Source organism: Colletotrichum aenigma (genome assembly GCF_013390185.1).
Source record: "Colletotrichum aenigma strain Cg56 chromosome Unknown KSG_Cg56_contig02, whole genome shotgun sequence".
NCBI lineage: Eukaryota > Fungi > Ascomycota > Sordariomycetes > Glomerellales > Glomerellaceae > Colletotrichum > Colletotrichum aenigma.
This window is the reverse complement of record NW_023500908.1, coordinates 2,511,390-2,538,597: the sequence shown is the minus strand read 5'-3', so window position 1 is coordinate 2,538,597 and position 27,208 is coordinate 2,511,390. Positions and strand designations below refer to the sequence as shown.

At 55.3% G+C, this 27,208-nt stretch overlaps 9 protein-coding genes across 9 annotated transcripts; 3 read left to right on the top strand and 6 right to left on the bottom strand.

Moving 5' to 3' along the window:
• Positions 1 to 206: 206 nt before the first annotated feature.
• CGCA056_v002746 (Satratoxin biosynthesis SC1 cluster protein 4) lies at positions 207 to 1,787 on the bottom strand (the record flags this gene model as incomplete). Its single annotated transcript, XM_037318003.1, has 8 exons — positions 207 to 724; positions 780 to 841; positions 895 to 1,016; positions 1,071 to 1,322; positions 1,378 to 1,445; positions 1,499 to 1,535; positions 1,586 to 1,605; positions 1,661 to 1,787. The coding sequence occupies 8 exons, from the start codon at positions 1,785 to 1,787 to the stop codon at positions 207 to 209; spliced, it is 1,206 nt and encodes a 401-aa protein (XP_037183859.1).
• A 3,495-nt stretch (positions 1,788 to 5,282) lies between these two features.
• On the top strand, positions 5,283 to 5,803 carry CGCA056_v002745 (uncharacterized protein; the record flags this gene model as incomplete). Its single annotated transcript, XM_037318002.1, has 2 exons — positions 5,283 to 5,629; positions 5,683 to 5,803. 2 exons carry the CDS (start codon positions 5,283 to 5,285, stop codon positions 5,801 to 5,803), a joined length of 468 nt encoding a protein of 155 aa, XP_037183862.1.
• Positions 5,804 to 6,072: 269 nt separating this feature from the next.
• gtr-1 (Glutathione reductase) lies at positions 6,073 to 7,547 on the bottom strand (the record flags this gene model as incomplete). Its single annotated transcript, XM_037318001.1, has 2 exons — positions 6,073 to 7,333; positions 7,399 to 7,547. 2 exons carry the CDS (start codon positions 7,545 to 7,547, stop codon positions 6,073 to 6,075), a joined length of 1,410 nt encoding a protein of 469 aa, XP_037183861.1.
• A 1,523-nt stretch (positions 7,548 to 9,070) lies between these two features.
• On the bottom strand, positions 9,071 to 12,103 carry sog2-0 (Leucine-rich repeat-containing protein sog2; the record flags this gene model as incomplete). The annotated part of the gene is made up of 3 exons (XM_037318000.1): positions 9,071 to 11,473; positions 11,530 to 11,641; positions 11,697 to 12,103. The coding sequence occupies 3 exons, from the start codon at positions 12,101 to 12,103 to the stop codon at positions 9,071 to 9,073; spliced, it is 2,922 nt and encodes a 973-aa protein (XP_037183864.1).
• Positions 12,104 to 16,829: 4,726 nt separating this feature from the next.
• Positions 16,830 to 18,490, top strand: BLM (Bloom syndrome protein; the record flags this gene model as incomplete). The annotated part of the gene is made up of 4 exons (XM_037317999.1): positions 16,830 to 16,909; positions 17,013 to 17,131; positions 17,201 to 17,235; positions 17,291 to 18,490. 4 exons carry the CDS (start codon positions 16,830 to 16,832, stop codon positions 18,488 to 18,490), a joined length of 1,434 nt encoding a protein of 477 aa, XP_037183863.1.
• A 328-nt stretch (positions 18,491 to 18,818) lies between these two features.
• On the bottom strand, positions 18,819 to 21,431 carry CGCA056_v002741 (uncharacterized protein; the record flags this gene model as incomplete). Its single annotated transcript, XM_037317998.1, has 3 exons — positions 18,819 to 20,924; positions 21,063 to 21,302; positions 21,360 to 21,431. 3 exons carry the CDS (start codon positions 21,429 to 21,431, stop codon positions 18,819 to 18,821), a joined length of 2,418 nt encoding a protein of 805 aa, XP_037183866.1.
• A 1,853-nt stretch (positions 21,432 to 23,284) lies between these two features.
• On the bottom strand, positions 23,285 to 23,913 carry CGCA056_v002740 (uncharacterized protein; the record flags this gene model as incomplete). Its single annotated transcript, XM_037317997.1, has 2 exons — positions 23,285 to 23,672; positions 23,762 to 23,913. The coding sequence occupies 2 exons, from the start codon at positions 23,911 to 23,913 to the stop codon at positions 23,285 to 23,287; spliced, it is 540 nt and encodes a 179-aa protein (XP_037183865.1).
• An 813-nt stretch (positions 23,914 to 24,726) lies between these two features.
• On the top strand, positions 24,727 to 25,485 carry CGCA056_v002739 (uncharacterized protein; the record flags this gene model as incomplete). The annotated part of the gene is made up of 1 exon (XM_037317996.1): positions 24,727 to 25,485. The coding sequence occupies one exon, from the start codon at positions 24,727 to 24,729 to the stop codon at positions 25,483 to 25,485; it is 759 nt and encodes a 252-aa protein (XP_037182946.1).
• A 226-nt stretch (positions 25,486 to 25,711) lies between these two features.
• Positions 25,712 to 26,797, bottom strand: CGCA056_v002738 (putative enoyl reductase; the record flags this gene model as incomplete). The annotated part of the gene is made up of 3 exons (XM_037317995.1): positions 25,712 to 26,379; positions 26,442 to 26,666; positions 26,761 to 26,797. 3 exons carry the CDS (start codon positions 26,795 to 26,797, stop codon positions 25,712 to 25,714), a joined length of 930 nt encoding a protein of 309 aa, XP_037182947.1.
• Between the last annotated feature and the right edge of the window lie 411 nt (positions 26,798 to 27,208).

Genomic DNA, 27,208 nt, shown 5'->3' with positions numbered 1-27,208 from the left:
GGCTTTGAGTGTATCGCGCAGCGACTCCTAATATAGGGCCATAGATCAAGCCAAAGTTGGCGAGCCCGTTCTTCGCCAGATGCTGTGATTTATATACATTATAATAACCGTCAAATACGGCCATGCGTATGTACCAATTTTTGTTTTTGCGTAAACCAAAAGGACCCGCCCATTTTGTCGCCCCGACGGGCGATGTGGTATCAAAATCAGTCGTCCGAGATCCACCCCGTGCCGTTGTGAATATTTCCTCGACTCTTCCGCCTGGCCATCGGCCTGCCGGCTGGGAAGTACGGGTCCATAACGTCTGGTGACGCTGGCCTGACCTCTTGGTGAATGTCGTTCTTCACCTTGATGATGCCCATTTCCACGCTGTGCGTGAGCGAAGGCTTGTCGAGGTCTAGAGGAAGGATGTTCTCCATGCTCTCCGTGTTGGTGCGGGTTCCGCTGCCGGTGCCGTAGGAACTCGAACTTTGAGAGAGTTTTCCGAAACCTTGTTTTGCTGCGCCTCGAGCGTATGCGTTCTGTGCGAGGTACGGTTTGGAGCCGCCTATTGTGGTTCGCTGGTTGGCGTAGTAGTTTTTCGAAAACTTGCCCGTCGAGAGGCCGAGGGCCTTGTTGAGGGCGGGGAACTTCGAGATCAACGGTCGCAGGGAGGGGACGCCAGAGCAGATGATGAGGGCGCAGACTTCGACTTCTGACCAGAGGAGGGGATCGGCAACCAAGACTGAGATAGTTAGTTGCAGTTCCCGGTATTTCTGAGGAACGGATATAGTACTCACAAGTAACATCTTTGTCGAACGCATTGATGTAGCTGACTCTGATGACCGAAATAATACAAACCCTTGACGAAGTTAGATCTTTATCCAGTCTCGATTGGGTATGAAATGCACTTACAGCAAGCCCAAGGAAAGCATGAAAATCACACCACAGCGCTTCGCCATCGGCAATTGCAACTTCCAGATGGTAGGAATTGGTTGGACGAAAAGCACCAAGTCCGTCATCAATTTGATGGCAAACTGGAGGAAGTTAGCGCCAGAAGTCAGGGATACTTGCAATAATAGGAGACTGACAGCTGAATAGTAGAATATGGTCAAGTCTAGACATGTTCCAGGAATAGACGGAGTCCAAGCTCTTGGTATGGGATTGCATCTGAAGATGACGACTGCTGTCTCTTCGATGCCTTCCGCAAGAAGCAAGATCAGGAGAAACTTGTTGATTCTCTGATACATCTGGTCGGGAAGTAGCCGCAAGTAGAGAACGGTAAATGACATCTTCACCGTCACAAACGCCCAGATGTAAGTGAGCTGCGTGACGACTTGTAGCTACGCACACCATGTCAGCGAGACGTCACCAAAGAAGATTGTCGGTTGCCCCAACCCTCAAAAACTCTGCAAAGTCTGATTTCGACACGTCCTGGAAGTGTGATCCCAAGCCGACTTTGGTCACTATAAGTTGTGTTAGCGGAAATCAACTGGGAAGAGCGTTCCTGGAGACTCACTGGCAAGAATTGCACCGCAAAGAGCCATTGCCAGCACCTATCTCTGTTAGACGATATCATCGATCAAGGGCTTTTGAACCATCTTACCCAGCTAATAATCACCAGTGCTGCCAACTGTTAGTGCTGATTCTCGAAAAACTTTAATCGACAACGGGAACTTACTGTCATCCCACCCGACACTCCTCAACAGCACACTCCTCACGCATGTTCTCATCACGACAGTAAGCGTGATGAAGGTCATCAGCATGATGGTCACGCTCGCCGTCTGGCCGACCTTGTCGTCCGCCATGTTTGATGATGAGGGTTACACTGCAGGCCCAGAATTTGGTGTTCCTCTTGGAATGGATCTCGAGTAGATGAGAGCGGGGGGGACGGGCGGCAGGGTAGTTTATGATCCAGCCCGCACACAGAAGAACGGATTGGCAAGAGAAGAGAAGGAGTCAGGATGGTCCATGACTGACAGGTGGTCCCCTACGTATGTACTGGGCGGTGGTTCGAATGCATTGAGCAGACACAACAACGAATGCGAACCCAGCACCCGGCCCTTCAACTGCTGTCTGATCTCTCCAGCGATGCTCCCAGTCTGGGCTGGTCAACGTAGTCTAATGAAAAGAGATGGTCTGGACTGCCCATTTGCAGCCGTTCCACGGGTCATGCGTGCGCCAAAACAAGGTGTCGGGTCGGGTGGTGGACGACGAACCGGAAGGAGTTTGGACAAGGACCGCATGTGAGCAAACGTCGTTCGACAGCAACGATAGCAAGCGTAGGCTTTCCGCGGCCGCACACAGTTGAGAGGATTTACTTGCGAGCCCCTTGCCCGTGAGGTTAAACTTCCAACAGCCAAGTTTCATAGTCCAAGGGCTGGGTGATCGACGGTAGGGAAGACCGTCTAGAAGATCGGGCTCTGCAGCAAGATGGGCCACACATCTTGAGGATCCGAGAGCCTGATTGGCTGAACGAAACGCGACAAACCCAACGGCTTGAACCCGCCGACGGGTCGACCTTGCGAGAACCCACAGGGGAATCCGGGGAAACCGAGCGGGGTCTCAAGCTACGCGAGTACATCATGCACGTCCGACGTCCTGTTGTATGTGTGTGCGTATTGCCAGACCGTGCTCTGCCCGTCACGGAAATCCAGAAGAACTTCGAGAACGTCTGCGTTTGCCTGCCGATTGCACAGATGGAGGGGGCCGGCCATGACTCGTCCGGACATCGGAACAGAAACATGTGTATCTAGAGAGACCTTGCTCAGACCGGCCAGTCAGCCCAAAGCCTCAAACTCTGAGAGCTTCCAAGAGCCTGGCACCGGTGGTGCGTTCCCGTGATCCAATAGCATTTGATTTAATTGACCGTACACCACTCGAGAATTCGGTATGCTTAAGCTGCAGTGGATATTGTTTTGCCGTGCCGTAGATGCTTGCCTTCTGCTAGCTGCACTGGCGGCAGCAGATTACAATGCATTGACAACACGCAGCCAAGCCGCTTCGGGGAATTCTGGCCATGTTTGTTACCAGGCTGCCGAGCCTCCTCGTCTAAATCCTCCAAACGCCGACCAAAGGCCACGAGTTGGCTATGACATACCAGTCTGTGCGTGCGGATTGGTACTCCCCGCGGGAAAGAGAGCAATTTGATGCCAACTAGTCAGGCTCATCGTCCATCGCAGACACGGGGACGCAGACAAAGAAACGGCGCTTCAAAGTGCTTCATATTGTCAGCTACGAGGGCACTTGCGCTCCTCCCCGAGCCGTGGGCTGTGTGTTGACGTGCGGCTTACCCACCCTTAGATCTGTCGAGAGCTACTCGCGCACCCGTTCAACATGCCGCGCCATCACCTCGCTCCGCGGGGCCTACGAAAAGGGCCGCCTTGATGACGGCAGAATGTCGGCGATGAATTGCTAGTGGGTATAACGGCATGTGGGAAGAGTGCACTATCCACCTGGAGTCGCGGCGTGTTGTGTGCCAGAGGGATTTCGTGTGTTGGGTTTCAGTCTTTTCGCCTACGCCGCGGTGAAAAGCGATGGCCTCGGGGGAGTACCGACGTCGGGATTGGAGGTTCGAGTAAGCGCCGTCACGCAGGTGCGCTAATGATGGAACAATAGAAGAGGTGGCATACCCTCCACGAGGGCATCGACAAGAGAGGGATTGCTTGCAGAACAAGTGACGACAGACAGCGTGTGTGAGTGGGTTTGATCAGTTCAACTCCAAGAGCAAGGTGATGGCTAGTGGGATAGCTCTGCATGCTGTGAGGCGCCATTTCTGACTCGTCGTTTATTTGTGGACGAAGCGAAACTCATCTGAAGATCCGTGACGGGAAACGTCGCAAAGGCCTCATCAGCCGCTAAGTGCATTGTTACCGCAGCTAAGATCTGGGAAATCCGGTTGCCCAGTGAGGGATCATACGAGATACGAGCTTTCTTGATCACCAGAGCCGCCGCTTAGCTATGGGACGGACGCGAGGGAAACGCTTGGGCCCTTCTTGCCAGGTGCCGCTTGCATTCTCGCCATATATGTCGAAGGTTCCTCATGCAAGTTGCAGCTGGCGGCGATTGAGCGGCAAGTCAAGGCGCCGCGGCAATCAAAGTTGTTCCCAAGTACGAGCGTCGGCCGACAGGTAAGCTCAGAGGAGCAACGTCAGAGTCAGGACATTCGCACGTGGTGCGATCTCAAACCAAACTCAAAAGAGCCGTGTCTTGGATGGGACAAACAGGGCCACCGACGCAGATTGTCCGATGATAGAGCGACTTGGGAGACGGAAAGTCAATTGTCGCCCTGCCCAGATATTTCTGGGCTGCCAAGTGTGATCACCGCAGACGTCTGAACCTAATATCGAGTGTTGGCCGCGAGAAGGTTCGGAGGTTACGCAACGGCAAGAGAGAGGAGGAATGCCATTCGACCTGTTGGTACAGAGGGTTGCCTTGGTTGGTTGTCGCGGGTGCCGCATTCCCGATTGAGTAGGAGACGAGGTGGTGGCTACCCTGAGAAAGGGTCCTCTTGGCAGAAATCCGACTCGTAGACGGATGGCGTGCTTCACTGGAGGCCTGAATGCCCGAGGCGTGACGACGAGGGAGATGATTGCCTGGATGCTGACGACAGAGGTAGAGAAAGAGACAATGGCGACAACTGACGACGACGGCAATCGACAACGAGAAAGACCGAGTCGAGGCTCGAAGCCTGCGGGATAAATTTGAGGCTCCAAATCAATGTGCGACAGCCACGAGTCCACGGCAGCCACGACCCACCCTCCAAGTGCAGCAGCGACTGCGAGGCGATCGTGAGGGTGCCGAATGGGCAAGTGCGCGGCGGATGGGAAAGTGAGCATGGTGTTTTGAACATGTTCCAGAAGGAGCGAAGTTCGTGCGCGCCGGCCCCACCCACCACTCACCACCCACCACCCACCGGACCCCGTTCCTTCCCCAGAAACTGCAAGGAAACCTGGAACCTCGGAGATTTACCCGATGATCTTCCCTCCACCAGGGTTCCTTCCCGCTACTGCGTCTCACTGATACGTCCAAGGCCACTTACACGGTAGGCACTCATGTGAGGCGAGTCGAGCTGCCACACCACACGGCACCCAACGTCACTCCCGTCTGCGCGACGTCGTTGCTGGCCGGACCTCACCTCACCTCCAACTAACGACCTACAAACAAACCTGCAGACTCACACAAACCACCCTCGAAAACATACCTACGAGATATCCTCGGTTGCGTTCGTCGTCCTTTGCCTAAGTAATTGTTATTTTCTGCCTTTTGCTTCAGTTCGCCCTACTACCTAATAAATCGACACAATGAAGTCCGCCTTCGCCCTCGCAGCATTTGCTCCTCTCGTCGTCCTGGCTGTACCTCCGGCCTGTCTCCTGGCTTCTCTTGAACAACAAGGCGTCCCAGGCGGAGTAGAATACATCTGCGAGGTTAAGCAAAAAGACATGCTGGGTAACCTGACGGTCACTTGCAATGCCGAAGATCTCAAACCTGCCTACGAGAGCTTCGCCTCTACCTGTGCGCTGGTTGGCATCGATGTGGCCGGACTGCCTGCGCCATCTTCATCCTCTTCGCCCTCGCCTACTCCGTCTGCCACACACTCCGATGCTTCCAGCGTTCCTCAAGCCACGGGGGCACCGGCCACCACCATCTCGTGAGTACTGGCCAGAACCAGACAGCCCACAGCATGGCACTGACAATAACCAGAACACCGAGTGCTAGCACTTCGAAACCTGCTAGTGCTGCCGCTGTCATTGCACCTCACGCAGTCCTGTTTACAATCTTTGGTCTGTCGACTACGGGTCTCTTCAGCATTGTCTTCCTGTGAGGGGGGAATCAAAGAGCGTGGAACCACAGAACACGCAAGATCATTCTCAATCAACAGACTCAGCCAGTGGGCATCAGTACACAATGTAAAAACAAGTTTGAGAAAGGGAAAAAGCATGGTGTTGGGGATCAAAAGGAAAAGGGCACGTCTATCAAGCATGAGCATAGCACTGGCGTTACAAGGGGAAAACTGTACGAGTAACCTGAAATTTTACTGAATTGGTATCTTTCCTCCTCTATACCAGGCCGTGCCTGTGTTTATGCAAAAGTCTATTTCAGAGTAACCAGCTCCTCAGCGCTGGTCGGGTGGATGGCGACACAGCTGTCGAAATCCTTCTTGGTGGCGCCCATCTTGACAGCGACACCGAAACCTTGCAGCATCTCTCCGCTGCCGAGGCCGGCAATGTGCAGGCCGACAACCTTCTCCTCGGGACCGGCGCAGACAAGCTTGTAAGCGGTGGGTCCCTTCTCCTCGGGCTCCATCATGGCGTAGTACATGGCGGTGAAGTTGGTCTTGTAGATCTTGATGTTGTCCTTGCCGTACTTCTCAACGGCCTCAGGCTCCGTCAGGCCGATGCTGCCGACCTCGGGGTGCGAGAACACGACGGAGGGGATGTTGGAGTAGTCGAGATGCGCATCCTTGTACTCGGGGCCTCCGAACAGACGCTCCGCCAGACGACGCCCAGCAGCAATGGCGACAGGGGTCAGCTCGACCTTGCCAGTGACGTCGCCGAGGGCGTAGACGTTCTCGACGCTGGTGTTCTGGTAGTCGTCGACGGGGATGTAACCCTTCTCGTTCGTCTTGAGACCGGCGGCGTCGACGCCGAGGTCCTTGGTCGCGGGCGTGCGGCCAATGGCCCAGATGAGGTGGTCGAAGCCGCCCTCGGAGGTCTCCTTGCCGTCGGCGTCCTTGTGGGTGATTGTGAGCTTGCCCTGGGCGTCCTTCTCGACCTTTGTGGGCTTGGAGCGCTTGTGCAGGTTGACGCCGAGGCGCTCGTACTCCTTGGTGACGGTCTCCTGGATCATGGGGTCGAAGTTGCGCAGGAAGGTGTCGTGACGGATGAAGAGGTGGGTTTCGGTGCCGAGGGCGTTGAACATGCCGGCGAACTCGACGGCGATGTAGCCGGCGCCGACGAGGGCGACCTTCTTGGGCTGGACGTCGATGTCGAAGAAGCCGTCCGAGTTGGTGCCGAGCTCGGCGCCGGGGATTTCCGGGGGGATGGTGGGGTTGCCGCCGACGGCGATGAGGATCTTCTTGGCCTTGACGGTGGCCTTGGAGCCGTCGTCGAGGGTGACCTCGGCCTCGTTCTTGCCGGTCAGGCGGGCCCAGCCGTGGAGGTACTCGACCTTGTCGTTGTTGAGGTTGCGCTCGTAGATGCCGTTGAGGCGCTTGATGTAGGCGTCGCGCTTGTTCTTGAAGGTCGTCCAGTCGAAGGGGGCCGTCTCGGAGACGGAGAAGCCATACGACTTGGCCTGGTGGATCGTCTCGGCGATGGCGGCGGCGTTGAAGGTGACCTTTTTGGGGACGCAGCTAGTGCGAGCTTCATGTCAGACAACAAGAAAGAATAGCGGTATGGGAGGGAGAAGGGGACTTACCCAACGTTCACGCAGGTTCCTCCCAACCTCGAGCCCTCGACGATCATGGCCTTTACGCCAAACTGCCCACTGGCCTTGCGCGCCGCTCCGAGGCCGCCGCTGCCGCCGCCGATGACGAGGAAGTCGGTCTCCTTGGTGATGGGAGCCATGATGCGGGCTGTCGAGGAGAGGTGCCTCTGTATGGATGCGATTCTCGTGGGGGCTGCCGTGGCTGCTGTTGCTGCTGCTCGGGATGCAACGGTAGATGTGCGGTAGAGGGCTTGCATGGAGCGTATCTCTCGAGGGGAAAATCGAAAGGTATCGCGGGGGAGGGGGAGGGGAGAGCGGTGTTTCTTTATGTGCGGTTGGTGGGGCTGGACGGGGTGACGTCTTATACGCTTGCAGATGCGCGACCTGACAAATGCGGCCACGGGAGACACGAGACGAACGGCGGCGGGCGGCGTGTTGGTGTGCGTGTGGTCCGGGATAAGGCAGAGAGCGGGCGGGTAGCTAAGGAAGGTAGCTGATGTAAGTTATTCTTCGGGGGCCTCTTTGGAAGGCGGCAGGTCCGTAGGTCTGGGACTTGGTGTGGATCGGCGGGTGGGTATGATCGAATCGGCGAACGGAGCTGTGCATCGGGCGACTTTTGCACTGCGAATTGCAAATCACAGCTGTTGTTCGGCTGCGAGGCAAGTTGCTTACCCACCGCCGCTGCAAATCTACCTAAGGTAGGCAAGGTAGTGAAGCTCCATATGCATGGGGATGAATCATCGCCAATCAATCTACAATATCCCCGCTAAAGAAAGCCGTGGAATTGGGTGATAACTAAGCACTGGTTATTGCAAAGACACGCCGAAGCCCCCGCCATCGGATTGACGTAAACAAGGGTTCTGACTTTTCCCGGCGCGTCGCATTGCGGAATCCACGGATTCCAAATTGGACCTCGGCCGAGGTACGCAACTTTCGCGTCTCCGGGGCGGGAGCTTGTGGAGGTGCGGTGACATTAACCATATAAAAGGACTGATAATGCATGCCTGACAATTGAACTGACAAAACAGTTTGGTGATGTGATAATGACAATTCTTCAGCTTTTGGATGGTTAGTGCCAATCAGCAGTCGACGTCATCTAATGGCTAGACTGGTCTAAATCTATCCAGGTGCCCCAAATCGACGGACCGAAGCTTGGCTTTACGCTAGCACATGCACAGTTGCTACGACCATTCATCTCACATCATTTGAACAATAGGACACAAATCCAAAAGGTATGAACGTCTATTTTGTTCATTATATTGCCGAGGGGCAGTATCTAAAGTACAGTGCAGCTGAGTGACGGTTGATGTCGACCGTGATACGTGAACTCGTAGCGGGGATTCCGCAGGAGCCCCAGGCCTCCATGTCCAGTATGCATGGAGATGGCATCAGCTTGCCGCTTCGTAACTATAACATTACTGGCATTCCTTGAACCTCTGTGTCCAGCCAGGAACTTCTTGAAGGAGTGTATGGTTTCCATCCGTAAATGAGTATGACCTTGACGCCGTGCTATGCGTGGAAGAAGGATGAAGCAATCGACAAAAATGTGTGCTGATCATCGAGACCAAAAAGAGAAGAAAAAAGGGCGTGACGAGTCTTATTTTGACTCTTTCTTTTTGCCCAAAAATGTGCGTCGAATCCAAGGGCTTGCTACGCGCTTCGACTAGAAGGCGACTTTGCTTCCGTTGAGTCGTAAGGGCACCGGGCCGGGGCCGAAGCCGTTCGGGCTAATGACTGATGATGGGGTCATGGCTCCTCCGTCCGAGGAGAGAGATGACATGGAAGACATGGTGAAACTAGCGGCCGAGCTGTTCGTCATCGTTCCTGTTCGCGACATCGAAAGCCCGCCCATCGAAATGAGGGCATCTGCCCTTTCAAAGACGTTGCCGTTGAACGCTGCTGCGAAAGAAGCGCTCTGAGGGGTCGAGGGAACCGTCGCCTGTACTGCCGGTCCCAGCGCCGCGCTCTGGGGAGTCATTGGCAGTTGTACGGGCGGCATGGCCGGTCCACTACCGGGGCTGAAGGTGTTGGAGCCGGAAGATTGCCGCAGCAGGTAGCTCCAAGGCGACTGAAGAATGGTGTCTCGTGTTTCCTTCATAGCTTGCTGAATAGGGCGCAGTCTGACCCTGGTATCGGGAGGAAGGTTGACCTCGTTGAATGCGTGTCGAATCTTGTCGCCAAATACCCACCAGGAGTCGATAAAGTTATTGATCAGGCTCCTGAAAGCAGGCTGACTCATGATGCCAGGCTCCTTGAGTTTAATGAGAGAGAGACGGCTTCGAAGCATCTCAGTCTGCTGGACCGCTGTACCGCACTTGTTGATGAGAGCCTTCCAACACATCATCTCATCGTCCGAAGCGCGACGACCCATGGCCTTCTTTGCAAGAACAGACATGTGATTCTGAAACATGGGTAACGTCCTCATGACAAGCTCTGACGACCTTTGCAGAGAGAGGAAGATCTTCTCAAAGTACCTGTCGTCTTCTGTGAAGTCTGAAATGCCGCGACCGCCAGACGAGGCCGAGGCGAACGATTCACCTGACCGGGGAGTCGCCGATGTAAGCGTGGCAGTGCGAGTAGCCACGGCTCCGTTCATGTATGGCAAAGGTACGTCCGTGGCAACTCTGAGGTTGCTTGGGTTGTGTAGAATGGGACCAGGGCGGGGCCGCTGCGCAAGTCCAAGGCGCTCGGCAGTGGGTGTGATGGAGTTTTCGCGTGAGTGTGGCTTGATTGTCTCTCCCATCGCCATGGCTCGAGCGGCCGTCTTTCCGGGTATGGCCTCTGGAGATATCGACGCCAGAGTACACCTGATCTCCATAATGCTATTATAGATGAGCATCAAAAGAGTGCGAATGTAGCGCGGATCTCCATTGTCGACGAAGGAATCGATGTTACCCGCGAGGAGCGTGCAGACATGGGTGTAGGCGCTGACCAAGGTTTGGCAGGCACGGTGAACGTTTTCGTTTTCGCGACCCGCCATCTCGTCACCCACAACAGCAGGGTCATGCTTCTGAATCTCCTGCTCCAGTTCCTCAACGTGGGAGTTGGTGTTGTAGAAGACGATTTCGAGGCTTGATCTCTTGGAAGAGCCGTCGCTCGTCAAGCTCATGAGCATCTGGATCATGGGATGAATCTGAAAAACGGCGTAGAGAATACCCTTGGCAGCTTCAAGGATTGGATCGTAGACTTTGGATTCGCGTCTTCGCTCGGGCAGGACAGAGAGTCGTCGAACGTAGATCGGGCGTTGAAGGAAGGGCTCGGCCGGGCTATTGGGGCTCTTGACGGACATGCTCGCGGGCGGCGGTTGCATCGCAGAGCCGTGGCTGAGGCCTCGGTAGTGACTGAAGCGGTTGTTGGCCGTAGTCTCGTCCAAGGTGCCGAGCTGAGAAGCCTTCTGAGACACAACTCCCATACGCCTCGCTCGAGATTCGGGTCGATCCCCTCGGGTTGCCTGCAGCAACGTCTCTGAATTGCTTCGAAGTCTTTCGCTGACATTTCCTATGGTCAGAGGCATTACCCCGGGGCGGCGAATGGCTGTGTTTTGCTGAGACAATCCGCGATAGTGAGACCGGTTCGGAATCGGTGGAGGTCTGATCAGATTCGGGGATCGAATATCTGGGACGTCGGTGCCATTGACCTTGATGGGGAAACGGCCGCTGACTACACGCTTGATGGGGGGCATCCGAGGCGTTTCCATGCCTTCGCTAGACTCCTCACCTGCAGTGTCTGACTCTGCACGGCCATTCATGGCATGTTGTCTTAAAAAGCGCTTAATGTGTGCAGTGACGGCAACCTCGGTGACTTCGCTCTCTTTCAGATATCCTTCATTGGGAGGGCTGCTCGCCTGCACTTGTAACACCTCTCGAGGCGGAAAGGTGATGGGGTTACCGTCAAATTTGAGCACCTGAAGGGAAACCATATCGGCAAGGGCTACTGGCAGCTCCTCAATACGGTTCTTTTGTACTGAAAAGACCTTCAAAGAAGCGAGTTTGACAATGTCAGGTGGCAAAGCTCGAAGCTTGTTCTTGCTAAGGTCAAGGATTTCGAGCGATTTCAGATCGCAAAGCTAGACAGAAGTCAGACCCGGAGTTATTACTGGCGTTTCCCACTGAGACTACTGACCGGCAAAGGGAATTCTCTGATTTGGTTATTTCTGACGTTTAGGTATCGTAGAGAGGTGCATTCGGAAAAGCGAGTCGGGAAGGAAGAGACCTGGTTGTGAGAAAGGGCAAGACTGCGGTCGCGTTAGTCAGAACCGGCCATGCAAACGGCAAAAGAAGTCTACCAACCGTTCCAACTCGTTCTTGATGATATCGACTACCTCGTCTGGTAGTTTTTGAATACCCTTCCGACTCAGATCGATCGTGACGCCCGGCTTCAGCTCGTTGCTGACGGCACTCGCTTCGGCGGCCTGGGACTCGTTCTCGTGGAGGGCGCTTTGCATGGCGTCGCGGGCGAGAGCGATGACCTGGGCGGAGGTCATGGGCGCGGAGGCGGACAAACCGCCGGGCAGGTTTCGGAGGTCTTTGGGCATCGGCGGCAGAGGGGGCGGCGGAGGGATGTTGCCAAGGGCGGCAGCATTTTGAAGCTGGCGTCGGCCTTGTGCGGGATTCTCTGGCAGGCCACGAGCTATGCCCATGGCTGCAGGGCCCAACGCGCCCGAAGGCCGTTCTGAGCGATCGGTTCGCTCGACCATGATGGTATGGCTTCGTTCGACGAAGAGAGGTTGAAGGACGAAGAGGGTATCGATGGTATTGTTGTCGCAGACAAGAAGGTTTGGATCGAATGCAGCGTTTCAGGGTTCCCTCTGGTTGTTGGATGGCCGGCCGAGGGTTGGTCAGGTCTCTCAAACAATAGGAAGACGGAAGCCGGGAGTTTAAGCCAATGGACTTTCGGAACGGGACAGGCTGAACTGCAAGGCGGGCTCGATCATTATGGACAGTCGGACATGCGTTGGAGAAGGTGTGTGTGCGCGAATCGGGGGCGATGGTGCTGTCGCCGACGGGAGGAGGGCAAGGGGAGAAAGATTGGATCGAGAATTGGAACCTGGGTTGTGGTGGGAAGAATTGGATTGGGGAAAAAAGCGAAGACGAGCCAGCGGCGGAAGCGAAGCGAAGCGATGGCGGAAAAGAGGCAGTTGGTCCGTCGCACCTCCTCGCTGAACAGGCCGAGCGGGCGGGAGAGAGATTCGATGCAGACAGACAGACGGGTAGCTGTTTGATGCAGGCAGCTCAGAGGCAAGGCAGCGAGCGCAACGGTCGAGGGATTGTCTTTTGTGGTGGTGGGCGTTGCTGAACTGTTGTTTCCTGGAGAGAGCAGAGGCAGGGCAGCGAGAGACCCGAGAGAAGAACGAAGGAGTGGAGATGTTGTCAGGTTGTGCTACGATGAAACTGACATCTTCCAGCCGGAGCTTCTCTTGGGTGGTGGATTGGGCATCTGGGAAGAAGGGATGAGGATTCCTTGGAGGTGGCCGTCGACCGTCTGCAACAGTAACGGAATTCTGGGTAAACGCCCCCCTGCAAGATGCGAGCCGCACGCCTCCACTTCCAAAGGCCGGGGTTACAATGGGAGGGAAGGAGGAGTCCCAGGAAGCAACTGCCAATGTGCAGCAGCGGCAGGAGCAACACGCGACTGGAGAGCAGGACTTGCAGCAGCAGCAAGAGGCATGTGCAGGTGGACGAGAGGGAGGCACGGGGCAGGTTCTGGACCCGGGGGGGCTTGTTGCAGTGCCTGGTTGGCTGCTGGATCTCTCACAGCGCCACAAAAAAAAAAAAAAAAAAAAAAAGGGGGCGGCGGCGGACTGGTGGACACAGCGGGACGTCTTTCCAATTCTGGCGCCCGCCTTACGAGCAACGCGCAGATTTGGCAGGCAACTTTCAGGGAGGTTCCGCACCACTCAGGGCCCTCTGAAGGCCGTGGTGACGCGAAAAGCTCACTGTCCCGAGGGCAGGAGCAGGGAAGGGGGAGGTTCTTTCCCTTCTTCTTTTTTTGAGGGCTGGTACGGATACTTACAAGTCCCTTTTTGGGGGGTTGGATTTGCCGCACAGACTGTTGGCGACTGGAGACTGCAGCGGCTTGTGCCACTGCTGTGGTGGCCAATAAAGACGCCTGGGGATTCTGTACCACAAGCTTCGAGGCACGCGACTGGATGGACGGCATGTCTGGGATTGGGACAGAACTTTAGAGCCTGCCACCTATCCGTAAGGACCACCCAACCTCAGTGGTCAGCAAGCAGGGGAAGGGGGAAAAGAAGATGGAAAAAGAAAGAAAAAAGCATCGAGGCCAGGGTGTGGAGCGGAACAATAAAGGGGGCGTTGACCCAGTATCCAGGCTAAAACGCCTCTTTAGCGCGCCGCAACAAATGCAAGGCACCTCGACACGCAGCAGCACATCTGGCAGCATCACCTATTATTATTTCCTACCTACTGTCTACCTACCTTACGGTACCTAGGTAAGGTAGGTAAGCAAGTAAGGTAGGTAAGCAAGTAAGGTAGGTAGGTATCTCAACAACCTCACCCAATCCTCACTCGCCAGTCCTCCCGTTACACACCGCTGTCAATATCGATGCACACCTCTCAAGACCCTTCGAACTTCCAGAGCAGTCTCCCGGCAGTCAGTGGAAGCTTCCATAACGAAATATTCAATTTAGGCCGGCGCTCGTGACAGCACCTCCTCGTTTGAAATAAGGCATCTGGTGGCTACACCACGACACTTGGGCCACACACCACCTGGAAAGAAAACAAGCCCAGCCGCACACGGTCCTCGACGAACCGGTCTGCTGTTGGTGCTGGCGCTGGTGGTTCACGTCGTGTTGGTGCGGGTTGATGTCACGTCAAGGAACAGCAGCCGCAGCAGCAGTAGCATAGGCAGAGCCAATGTGAGGCAAGGCAAGGCAGGGCAAGGCAAGGTATGGTACTTGCAGCTGCTGTGTCACTCCTTGTCTTGCCTTACGTGACACCTCACTCAGCACCTTACCTGGTATCTGTCTCTCCCAATCGCAAGAATAGGAACCAAGACGCAATCGAGAGATAAGCGCCGCGGCAGTGGCCTGTTGCTGGCTGCCCTGGGCTGGGACAGATCAAACGGAACGCTTGCCAGGGCCTGGCCACCCGGGGGTGTCGAGAGTCCAGAAGCAGTGGAGAGGCCTGGCAACGGTTACAGCGGGCAGCAGGAGGAGGAGAAACAGAAACAAAGACGCTACCAGGAAACACACCAGGTTTGCAAAAAATGGTCGATAGCGTTGCATTCCATTCAACCTCGCACACAGATTTGCTACGCTAAACATCTTTTCCACGTTTAATTCTTGCTCGGTGTTTCCCCGTCCTTGCCTCGCCCTGCCTTGCTTTTTGCTACGTCCATGTCGCAACGACCCAACACGACGCTGAATTTTCAATTTTCAATTTTCTGCCTCTCAGTCCCCGGTGGCATCCTTGGCAGCTGGCAAACCTGGGCTCTGGTGAGATGAACTCTGAAAGGAGAGGCGCAGCAGGCTAGCAGAAAGTCAATGGAAACGAACACATCCAGTTCGCTGCTAGGGTGTTACAGAGTTCTGGATAGTTCGCATCAGTCGCGGCACCTCATCCACGAACGGAAGCGATGACGCCAAACGGCAAAAAGAAGGGTTGCCGTACGGATACTATTTGCCATGCAGGCATCTTGGGCAGATAGGCCCATCGGTCAAGTTCCATCGTCTCATTGATGTGATGCCGACACAACTGTCGACGGCCTCAACGCCTTGGCAGCAGATGTAGCAGCTCGCCTCTGCAGATCCAGGGCCGTGTCCCGGCGGGCTGTCAGATAATACGTCTGTGAGGCGATTTCGCGTTTCTCGTATGTATTTCTACCTTGGACCAGGCAGAGTCCAGAAGTGCGCTCAGTCTTCTGCGACCTTTTTTCTTTTTTCAACCCAACTGCCGTCCTCCTCCGGCTCCAACCCCAAGTCTGTTCCAGCTCCATCCGATCCAGACAAAAGGAGAATCCCACAGACACGCAGAATCACCGCCCGCGACTAACCTTGTGGCATATGCCGTACGCACCTTGGGACCACCACGCCTTCCATCGCGCCATGAGCGTGAATCAGGAATAAGCCAGCCCCGAACGCTGCAGCCCGGCCCAGCCCAGCCAGAGGAATGATGAGGTGGTTCTTTTGGGCGTGGCTTTGTAAGGCGGTTTTTCCAAGGGGCTTACGGGCCTACGGCACTTTCAAGGCGTGCCGCAGACGTGGAATCGGGCGCAGACGCAGCCCAGGCACCTTAGGCAATGAAGGTAGGTACAGTATGTAGACGCAGGCGCAGACGCAGACGCAGAGTCCGTGATGTTGCTTGCTGCTTGGCCGTTGCGGCCGCTGCCACTGATACATGCCCGCTGTGAGGCTAAAGACTGCAGCCGCCGCTACTGCGCTTCCCCCTTCCCCGCCGTCCCCGGCTTGCCTTGCCTTGCCTTGGTTTGGTTTGCGCTAGCGTGCCTTGGGACTAGAGCTTGTTTCTCTTTTGTCTCTTCTTCTTTTTTTTTCTCCCTGTGAATTTGATGGTGCAAACACGACGCTCCTCGATCCCCTTCTTACCGTGGCGCCTCCGTATTATGTCTTGGCACCTCCTTGCTGTAGCCGTTGCTTGCTCCTCCTCAACTCCTGCCCCTCCGGAGCATTCAGGGTGCACCCGACCCTTTCAGCAAATCCTCCGCTCCTTCACATCCCCGTGGGAGAGGGATGGTGCGGGAAGAACCCGTGTGTCTCAACGTCCCTTTCCCTCCTCACCTTGGATTTTGTTTTGCTCACCTCGAGAAAATGCTCCTCACCGAGACAGGCATGTAACTGTGCACTGAAGGTTGGGCGTCCATCCTGAGGCTGCTGCTCCGGTGAAGGTAGGTACTGCCTGAGGTAGGTGGACTTACCTAAAACTGGGTAGATCGGATAATTCAATTGGCCAGGTAGGCAGCCTACCTATGGAAGGTGCTCCATGCTGGTCAACTACCTGACGTCTCTGTCCATCTTTCTGAATACTCGATGCTGCTCAGCCATTTCAATCCCGATTTACCTTGTCGAGATATCCCAGACTCCCATCGATCCGAACGACTGGAAACCTCCGATTGCCTGTGCCTGTGCGACACGCGTTCACTCTTCTTGGCCGGACACCTTTCCCCCGGGTTCAAGCCCACTTGGTGCTGCATCTGCTCCGCTCCCCGTCTGAGGGCTTTCGGCCAGGCCGGCTCTCCAAGGCCCCCAAAGCCCAACGTCAGACGGACCACCTCCGGACCCGAGCTCGATCATGACTACAACCGGAGCCTCCTCTTGGTCTAGTGCAACATTATGCTATTGAGCCCTGTACCACCGCCGTCTATCCAAGCTCGCCCAACCAAGAGACACATCGGGCCTGGGCACTGTCCCGTCACGACATCCTCATCAACTCCAGCCACCCACCATCATGCCTCCCCTATCCCGCTCAAACTCATGCGTCGATATCGACTATACCCTCAGACGCCAGTTCGGAAAGGAGACCTTCAGGTGAAGATATTCACGCCCGCACATGCCTCTGCCTCGTCTTTGCATTCACGTCCACGCGTGCGTCCTCTTTTTGCCCGACAATGGAGCTGACAACTCACCACAGGCCTCAGCAACGTGAAATCATCGCGACGGCCCTCACCGGCAAAGATGTCTTCGTCCAGGCGGCCACGTCGTTTGGCAAGAGTCTCTGCTTCCAACTCCCTGCCTGCATTGACCACGGCAGTAAGTACCCGAAACTGCCCCGAGCACTCGCGGACGTTGTCAACTAACGTGATTCCTGTTGCGGCACAGTTACCATTGTCGTTTCGCCACTGCTCAGTCTCATGGTGAGGGATCTTCCATGTAGCCTTAGTCAGGCCCGACAGCTGACAGCTCCATCAGATGAATCAGGTTGAAGCCCTGCGATCGGCGGGCATTGACGCCAGCTCTCTCAACAGCAACACGCCGCCTGCTGAGAGAGACCGCATCAACCAAGATCTAGCAAGCGGCCATCCCCGCATCAGGTTGTTGTACGTGACCCCAGAATTGTGCTCTGGCGACTCGTTCAGGAGACGCATCAAGCTGGTCCACGAGCAATGCGAGTTGGCCCGCATCGCCGTTGACGAGGCCCACTGCATCTCCGAATGGGGCCACGACTTCCGCAAAGACTTCAAGCGTCTGTCATGGTTTCGTGAGACGTTCCCAAAGGTGCCCATCATGTGTTTAACGGCTACGGCGAATCCAGTGGTTCGCGAGGACCTGCTCAAGACCCTCGGTCTTTTGGAGCAGCCTGAGAGGCTTGAAAGCTTCGTCATGTCTGCATACCGGCCGAATCTGCACATTGAAATTAGATACACCAAGGACCAAGACGACAACCGCCTCTCTGACTTTCTCGCGTGGATACGTAGCGTGTACAAGAGAAGGAAAGAAGAGCCGCGCAAGTCGGAGCTTGAAGCCGATGGCGAGCGCCTGGACAACGTCTCGGGTATCATTTATACCATATCGCGAGATGAGTGCGAATCACTAGCGGCAGCACTGAGAGATGAAGGCGTAGGGGCAAGGCCTTTCCACGCGAAACTGACAAAAGAGACTAAAGAACAAACCCTATCCCGCTGGGTGAAGAATGAGCCTGGCTATGATATCATCGTGGCTACTACAGCTTTCGGTATGGGTATCGACAAGAATGATGTCCGCTTCGTCGTTCACTGGCGGCTCCCCAAGTCTTTTGAAGGATACTACCAAGAGGCAGGCCGCGCGGGGCGCGACGGCAACGCCAGTTTCTGCTTTCTATACTACAGTCGTGAAGATTTGCAGCGAGTGCAGAGTATGATTAGGAAAGGCAACCGTGACGGATCGAACTGGGAGGCTCAGGCAAAGAGCTTGCAGAGGCTCGCTCTTTACTGCGAGGATACGACAGCCTGTCGCCATGCGCAGATCTGCAAGTATTTTGGAGAGAGCGAGATGCCCAAGTGCGACTATGCGTGTGATTGGCACAAGGATGCGTCGGGTCTGCAGAGGCGTTTGATGCGCGGATTAGCCGACGAGGAATGGGTCAGCACCCAGGCTCAATATGGTCAGTATGAAGGTTATTATGACGACTAGGAGGTTTGTTTGAAGCTTGTCGGGTGCAGGCTTGGCCAGGTGCGATACCCAGGAAAGTCGCCGCCGTTTTAGGACTTCCCTTTGATGAACTGAACCCCTTGAGCTACGTTTTTTAATGAGTGCAGCCGATATTGGCTCTGGCGATTTGGTCACCACGAGGTGAACGCCGTTTCATCTGGTGGTATCTTGAGATGACGATGTCCTGCCTTGGGGAATTCCTTTCACAGCCCCGAAAGACGAGTTAGTGCTCCAAATGCTTAAGAATGGTCAATGAAGGTGGAAAAGACGTGATTCATTAGAAAAGGGCTCTGCTAATCCTGCTTTAGCTTTAAGAGACTGGAGGCAAGTTCTGGAAGTAGAACACTGTTGGCGTAGTGACACCGTTCTCCGTCGTGCCATCATAGCCCAACAGCTTCATCCGGCCCGACACCCCGTCAAGGAAATCAACTTCATACAGCTCGTCGGCGTCAAAGACGCCCGGCGAAATGTACATGCCCGACTCCGACTGGATGACAAACATCTTGTCTCCTCCAAACCACGTCTTCTCAGTCAGGCCCGCACTCGAGGCCAGAAACTTGCGAGGCGGTTCACCGCTGCTTCCCAGACCCAGACTCTGCACATTGGAGACCAGGTCGCGAATCTCGTAGACCCCTTTGTCTCCTTTGCTGATGATGCCACTTTCGAAGTCGGCGAGCATGGTCATCGTCGCATCGTCCAGCGCGGCGGTCCGTCGCACCAGCCCCTTAAACGGCGGGATCTTGGCCGACGCGGATTTCAGCGCGCTGTCGTGGATCTCGTAGAGGTCCGCCCATGCCTTGAAGGCGCCTATCTCGGACCTCGTGAGCTTGTACTTGGCGGCGAAGTCGCGCACGACCTTCTTGCGCTCGGCGACGTCGGTCGTGGCCTCGATGCGAGTGCGGAAGGACTGCAGATCGGGGTCGGCGAAGTCGGGCATGTACCGCTCGCCCGTACGGGAGCCGTCCCACTTGCTCTTGAGGTCCGCGAGGAGCGTGGACTCCTCGGCGGTCAGGCCCTCGGCCTTGACATGCGCCGGGATCGCGGCCGGCGGCTCGTACTCCCAGTCGGAGTCAGACTCCGAGTCGGAGCCTGAGTCGCTGTCGTAGTTCGCTCGACCCTCGTCGACGTTGTCTGCGAACGTGGAGAAGTCGCAGCTCAGGTCCAGGTCCGACAGGTCTCCCAGCAGGCTGCCCTGGCGCTTCTTCCTGGCGCCGCGGGCAATCTTTTCACAGTTGAGGAAGCCGTTGTTCTCGATGTCTTCGAGCGCGACCTTCTCATCTTTTGTGGTCTTGAACACCTCGGGATCGCCCTTGGGTCCCTTCTTGTAGATGCGCACCGCTTTGCCTCCGTCGGCGCTGGCGGCCTCCAAGACCTGGCCGCCCTCAACGGCTTTGGGGACGAACTTGCCCAGCAGATCGGGCAGATACTTGCCGGCCCCGAGCGCCTTCGCAGCCTCGACGGCATCGGCGACGGGTGCCAGGATCTGGACCACTTCGGCCGTCACTCCACCGGCTTTCTCGAGGTCGCCTTGGTACTTTAGGCTGGGGACGGCCTCGCCGGTGTGGAGGCGCCAGAGTGTGTCGCATCCCTTCTTGACGCGGGGCGCGAGGTCGCCCTTGAGGGCGTCGACGATGGCCACCATGCCATGGCAGAGCGTAACCTGGAACTCGCGCAAGTCGTCGTCGAAGTGCGTCACAAAGTCGACGGCCGAGTTGATGATGGACTTTGCGAAGCCGACCCAGAACTGGTCCTCGGCCGGGAGCCAGCTCTCGTTGGGGTCTCCGAAGAGGGGATCTCTGGCGTTCTGGCGGCCGTGGAGGAGGAGCTCATGGCGTCGATGGAGGGAGGTTCGCGGATAGCTCCGGCGCAGGCGCTGGGATGCGGACTGGGATGGCGGGGGCCCGGTCGCGAAGACGATGCCAGGAAACAGGCCTGGCAGGCATGCGGCTCCCGCGGGGTTCGCGACGCAGGGGCCTTGGCTTACACGCCTCAAACAACCTTCGATGGCATCGTCAGCGACGACTTGCGTGGAGTTGGGGCCCGCGGTCTTGGTCAGGTCGCCGCAGAAGGCCGGGAAGAGGTGCAGCACGCATTCCCGGGACTGGGGTGTCGCGCTGCAGTTGGACGGGACGGTGTTTGCGGTCTTTGCGACGAGGCAGTCCATGCTCCGCGGGGCGTAGGTGACGTCGTCCGCCATACACCCGGGGAGCTCGATCAGGTCCACGGGGCCGGCGGGCATCGCCGCGCCGGCGATGGTAGACGCGCGGTCCTCAGTGCGCGCCTCGCTGGACTGGACGACGCTGCCGGACTCGGCTTCGTAGAAGCAGAAGGCGGACACGTCGTCGGACTCGGCCCACCCGATGGCGTCGCCCGCGTTGGCCGGGACCGCCAACCGGTCGAGGCCCTGCTTGACGATCTGGAAGGGCCCCGACGCCGCGGGCGCCCGCCAGGCTTCCACTCAGAACGTCTGGTTGTCCGCGTACGTGCACGGCGTCGTTGTGATGGTGGCGCCCTGGTCGTCTGATATGGACCAGCAGCCCCCGCCCGCCGCGACGGGCTCGGCGTTCTGGATGCCGGTGCGGGTGGCCGAGTCCCAGCGCTCTCCGGCTGTGGTGTGGAAGCCGTTTGTGAAGTAGAATGATTTCCCTGCGTTTGCGGGTTGCTCGGCGCCCGCGACGACGTTCTTGTCAGTCGAGAAGACCGGCAGGTATGTCGAGTTTGCGGCGGCGTCGGCGTAGGTCTCGGGGCATTGCGTTGCTTTGGTCATGAACGCATGCATGCGCATGCCGACTGTCTACAATCATGTTGTCAACCTCGGTGAAGTGGTTGTGCGACGCTGTTGGGGACTTACCCAGTCTACCTGGGCTGCAGAGGCAACCGAGATTGTGGCGCCCAGGGCGGCACAGTATAGCAATGACTTCATTTCGAGAGTGAAAGACAGATCTAAAAAGGAATGACAGTGATAATGAATGTAATTCGCGCTATTGGCGTAATCGGCTTGATGAGCCTAAAGAGTGTACTGAAGACCTGTTGCTATTAGCCCAACTGACCAACCCTTGGTCCTCTTGAGAACATTTATACGTCTTTTCTTGAGTCAACAGGAAGCAGCAAAGCTGCTTCGTGACTTTCAACTGTCTAGCTGTCACAGGGCAGTCACGTCAAATAGAATGAGAGAGGCGGTGTCATCAAAGTTAGTCTTTACATAGCAACACGAAGGTTGAAGATAAATCAAGGGGAACAAGATCATGCGTAGGGCTGTCTGTACCGGCCAAGGAGCAAGCACAGTACAGGGTGCCATGTAAAGATCAGAATAGTCGAATCAGGGTCGGCGGACGGGGATTTTGGCTTGCCGAGCTCTCGGTCGCGTATTGTCTTCCCACTTTAGGCATTTTATGGGCCGGCCAAGAGACTTATTTTAGCATTTTCTCTAGCACGAGCTAGTCTGAATACGCATATTTCTACAATCTGTAAAGCATCTCATGAGTCGAGGAGGTAGTTTGTGCCGTTCGTCCCGTTACACGGTCTGCTCGGCTTTTTCGTATTTGCCGTCTAGAACTCCGTGGTGATCTCCACCTTTTGGTACAGTCCGTTGCGTTGACAGCGTCCGCCCCCCAATTTTCGGCCCACAAAAGGCAAAAAAAGGGGCTTTTTACTAAAAACCACTAAATTACCCTAAACTTTACACTTTTATAACTCTATACGTACGTAATACGCGTAGCTAAAAATTTAATTAATTAGTCTACTAATTAAAAGCTATTTGATAATATATTTTTTGTTTATATATACTATATACGTATAGAGTTATAAAAATATAAAGTTTAAGTTAATTTAAGGGGTTTTTAAGGTAAATAGTATAGACGTTACGTATAAGGGGTTTCGTTTTTCCTTTTTAGTATTATATTTAGTATTTATTAGTTTAAACTTCCTTTAAAACTCCTTAAACTTCATACTTTTATAACTTTATACGTACGTAGTATATATAAATAAAAAATATATTATTAAATAGCTTTTAATTAGTAGACTAACTAATTAAATTTTTAGCTACGCGTATTACGCACGTATAGAGTTATAAAGGTATGAAGTTTAGGGGGTTTTAGGGGGGGTTTAGGCTAGCGGAAAATTTTCCTTCCGGGTTAAAGTTAGGGGCGGACGCTGTCAACGCAACGGACTGTATCCCCTGCGCAAGATCAAACAGCGTAGGGGACGAGAATAACATAAATGGCGCTATCTCGTTTTCGCGTTGCTACGTCGCCTGTGAGTCTGCTGGTTGGAAGTTCTAGAAGAAAATGGCAAATGGTAAATGGTGTAGTCGCGCTCTGACGAGTTCCCTCCGGAAAAGTCTACCTGTTTAGTTTTGCAGAGACATGGGTTAGCAAACACTACCGGGAGGTTCAGACTGCATGATGCAATGAGCAAGGACTAACAGGACGAATTACTAACATGAGCGAGAGAGACGTTTAGAGTGGCTAAAGGCAGCAAAAGTAAACATTCATGAATGTAAAAAGTGAGCGCATGAATGCCCGTAAGAGCCTTGGCAAGGAGTAGGTCTTAGGGCGCGAGAGCAAGACAACTTGGGACAATAGTAATATGCTTCATAACGTTCCTATTCACATAACTCATAGATTCCATAGCTTGATTTGCCATTCTTCACACATTTCTTCTACTGTTCATTTATCCAGTCCGAAACCTTGAAGTACTCAAGTAAGTGGAATTTGAAGGATTGCTAATTCCTCATGAGTCTCTCTACCCTGCGACTACCAGGCCTTACCGATTATGCTAGGAAGAGGCCTTGTCCACCTTGATGAACAAATCTTTCTGCGAGTCAAGGTAATCAAATACCCCCAAGGGCACGCCCAAATGGCGCAAGATGCAGTACGCAGAGCCCAGATGAAAGTGGAAGTTGGGGCACGCATATTGGATCGCGTACGTGTACCCCGTGAACTTGAAGTCGCCCATCTTGGACTCGAGGATGACCTCGGCGTCCTCCTTGCCCTCGAACGACTCGGGCGGTATGGCCTTGAGGATGTCGACGGTGCGGTCGACGCGGGACTGGAGCTGGGGGAAGGTCGTCTCGTCGTCTGCGAAGAAGACGTCCTCCTGCTTGCCGAGGCGGGTTGCCATGAATTTTGCGGTGTTGGAGCAGGACTGGACCTGGTAGTCGAGGCTGTGGGTCGGGGTGATGTTAGTCAGGGGTGGGCTTTGCGGGGAGGAGGTGGATGGGCAGGTAGGTGAATAGTTAGGGAGATCACGGACCCTCGCATGTCTGCGATGAGACGGAACTTGATCATTTCTTGGGGGTCGAGGTCCTTGTCGACGCAATGCTTCTCGGCTTTGGTGAGGATGAGCTTGAGGTTCCCCAGGTATTTGATCATCATGGGAATGGAGGCGTTGTAGAGGGAAACCATCTTGGCGGTGTTGTATGTGTTTTTCTTAAAGAGCCAAAAGAGTAACTTTGACTAAACAAAAGAGTAAATGGTGATCTAATGCATAGAAGAGTTCAAGAATACTGTATTCCCGCGGGCAGTTCTCCTCTATTTATTCTTGATCACTGTCTACTGTCTTGAATGAGAGACACCGAAGTACAAATGATCTTTCGACCTGAGTGCTCCTCAACGACCCCGCTCTGAATAGGACGTGTAATCAAGGCCGACAAGCTTCAAATTTCGTAATGAGGCTGTCGTCTAGCCATTTCCTGTCTGGCTTGCTGACCCTTCCTAGGTAAATCAGGAACGCTCCATCAGACAGCATTCGGGCAACGGCAAGTGCTGACGTGAGGTGTCTGAAAAATGAAGGAACAGACAAAGCGACGTACTTCCTATGCTTAATCAAAGCCCTCAAATTTCTGTGAAATCATACAAAGGCACGCTAAAACAGCTGATAGGAAGCGTACAAGGCCCCACGGTACCGATATCAAGGGGCCGTCGGGACGGTCCCGGCCCCACTAATGACGACCCCACCATGCGGACTTGTCAGCCAGAGCTCCCCCGCAAGCTCTGATTCGTCCACACCGCGAGTTACCCGATCTAGATAGGTAGGACTACTTTAGATCCAACTCCCCTCCTCTTCTGCCTCGCGAACGTCCAGCCACCCGGGACGTTTCGCGCACCTTTGATTACATATCGCGGCACGGCAACTTCGGATATCTCTGCTTACCAACGCGCACGCGTGCGAAGTAACAAGAAGAAAGTCCCTCCTACCGGCCCACCCACCCCGGCGTCATGTTCTCCTCATCCTCGTCCTCCGCAGCGAGGACCCCTGCACCGCCGCCGGCCCCGGCTCCGGCGTCGTCAACAAGCACCGCGACGACGTCCCAGCACCTCAGCGTCTCCAGCGCGGCGCGCCCGCAGCAGTCGCAGTCGAGCAACACGTCCGTCTCTGGGGGTCCTCCCGGCCCTGCTCCGCAGCAGCAGCAGCTTCACCAGACGCTGCCCTCCGAGGACCAGCAGCAGCACATCTCGGAGGCGCGCGCGGCGGTGGTGGCGTCCATCGGGAACATGCTCGACGGGGAGCTGCAGACGCGGGCGCGCATGCTGCACTCCAACGCGGCGGCGCTGGACAAGCAGGAGCGCGACGTGGTCAAGGCGACGGACGCGCTGCGGAAGGAGAACGACAAGTTGGCCAAGTTCACCGTCGACGCGGCGCGGCGGGTGAAGGAGCTCGGGAACGTGCAGAACTGGGCCGAGGTCCTAGAGAGGGATTTCCTGGTGTTGGAGGAGACGTTCCGGTTGGTTAGGGAGGGGAGCTGCGAGAGTTGCGGGAGCGGGAGTTGGAGTGGAAGCGGCAGCTGGAGCGGCAGTGAGGATGGGGATGTGAGGATGGGAGAGGGCGAGGAGGGCAAAGGGAAGGGGAAGCAGGTTGAGGGGGCGATGGAGCTGGATGGGAGCCATGAAAATTGCTCCGAGGCGAGTCAGAGTGTTACTGAGGCTGGGTCGAGTAATGCGAAGGGGTCTGAGACGACCTCTATCTCGACGCTTTGAAGGACGGATTGAACGGGACACGATACCACTTTACGACGTATGACACTTTACGAGACGAGATACACGCGGATGCAGCGGTAACGACTTTGCGCCTGGATTATTGGTCTACATGTCTTGTATGAACTTCATAATACATCTCATAACTTTTCGTCAGAACGCCAGTATTATCACCTGGCCAGGGCAGGCATGCTTTGTTCATAGTTCGGGCTCGCACCTGACGAGGCGCTTAGAAGATGCCGGGCAGCAGGACAAACTTCTTCTTCTTGTAGGTCTCGGGGAACTCCTTGCGGTATGCGCGCTCCTTGCCCTTGGCCCACTGCGACATCTGAACGCCGCCGATGACGATGAAGAGGAGGACGGCCCAGCTGCGGGAGGCGATGACGACGCCGATCCAGGAGATGATCTCGAACATGTAGTTGGGGCAGGTGACGAGGGAGAAGCCGTAGCCGCGGGGGATCTGGCGCTCGGTGCCGCCGCGGGAGCGCAGGCTGGCTAGGTTGAGGTGGACAAGGGCGTTGGAGGCCTCGCCGAAGAGGAAGACGATTGTGCCGAGAACGTCGACGGCGTCGTTGCGGGCGAGGGCGGTCGGGGAGGTCGGGGAGTAGATGTGCCAAGCGCAGAGGAGGCCGGAGAAGGCCCAGTAGAAGAAGGAGTTCTTGAAGATGTTGCGCATGGGCATGGTGTTTGCGGAGAACTTGTGGACGAAGAGGGTCTCGTACTCGCGCTTCATGAAGTGGCCGAGGAACATGGCGAAGACGAGAAGCTGGGTCGGGGAGAGGGACTTGTTGGAGGCGCCGGAGTAGATGTATGGGCGCAGGGCGACGAAGGCACCGTGAATGAGGAGGGGGCCGAGGTACTCGATAACGAAGACGGTGCTCCATGCCATCTGGGGGCCTGTTGTGGTCAATTGTTAGCAATTGGGAATTTTGGGGGCGGTTAATGAAGCTTTAACGTACCGAGATCCTTGACGAGAACCTGACCTGCGGACATCACGGCGGCCTCGGTGCCAATCTGCGCCTTGCGGTTCTTCAGAGTCTTTTGCGTGGCAGGGTCGAAGAGACCGACGCGGTTGAAGTCGCCCAAGCCCGTCTCACGGGCAATGAGCTTCTTGACATCCTCAACAGTGGTGTCGGGGGAAATCTCGATCGACTCGGGGAGCTTCTTGACGGGCTGCTTGGGAGCTATTTGGTACGTGTAAGTTTATTTTTCTTTTTAGACAGGGGGGCTTCTAGTCTGCGAATTGCTCAGAACAGGAGACAGAAGGAAAATACTTACAGCGACTGCTCAACTTGAGCGTAATTTTGGCGGCCATTGTGGTGATTATTCCCCCCAGAAGTGTTGGAGTGCGGTGTGTACGAGCTGCACTTGTGGTAGGGTTGAAGGATTGTCTTGAAGTTGGAGGGGGCCTTCGAATTCGTTGGGAACCATGCAGTGCTTGAAGCACGGCCGTTGCATGGACACCTCGGCTTGTGTGGGGTCGCACCGAAAGCGCACTTATCCCGCCTATTCAATTAATACATGTATGCGTTAAACCAACTGTTAAGGGTTGAGGGCATCGCGACCTCATTGATCACGGTGAACATTTCAAAAGGCACAAAAAAGAGGCTTATAGACTCAAATAGGTAATCTATTATGTGTATGTACATAAAAAATCCAAAGAACGAGTTCATACATGCCCGGCCCACAAGAAGCCGCACTACTTCATGAGATTAGCGTAAGTTAC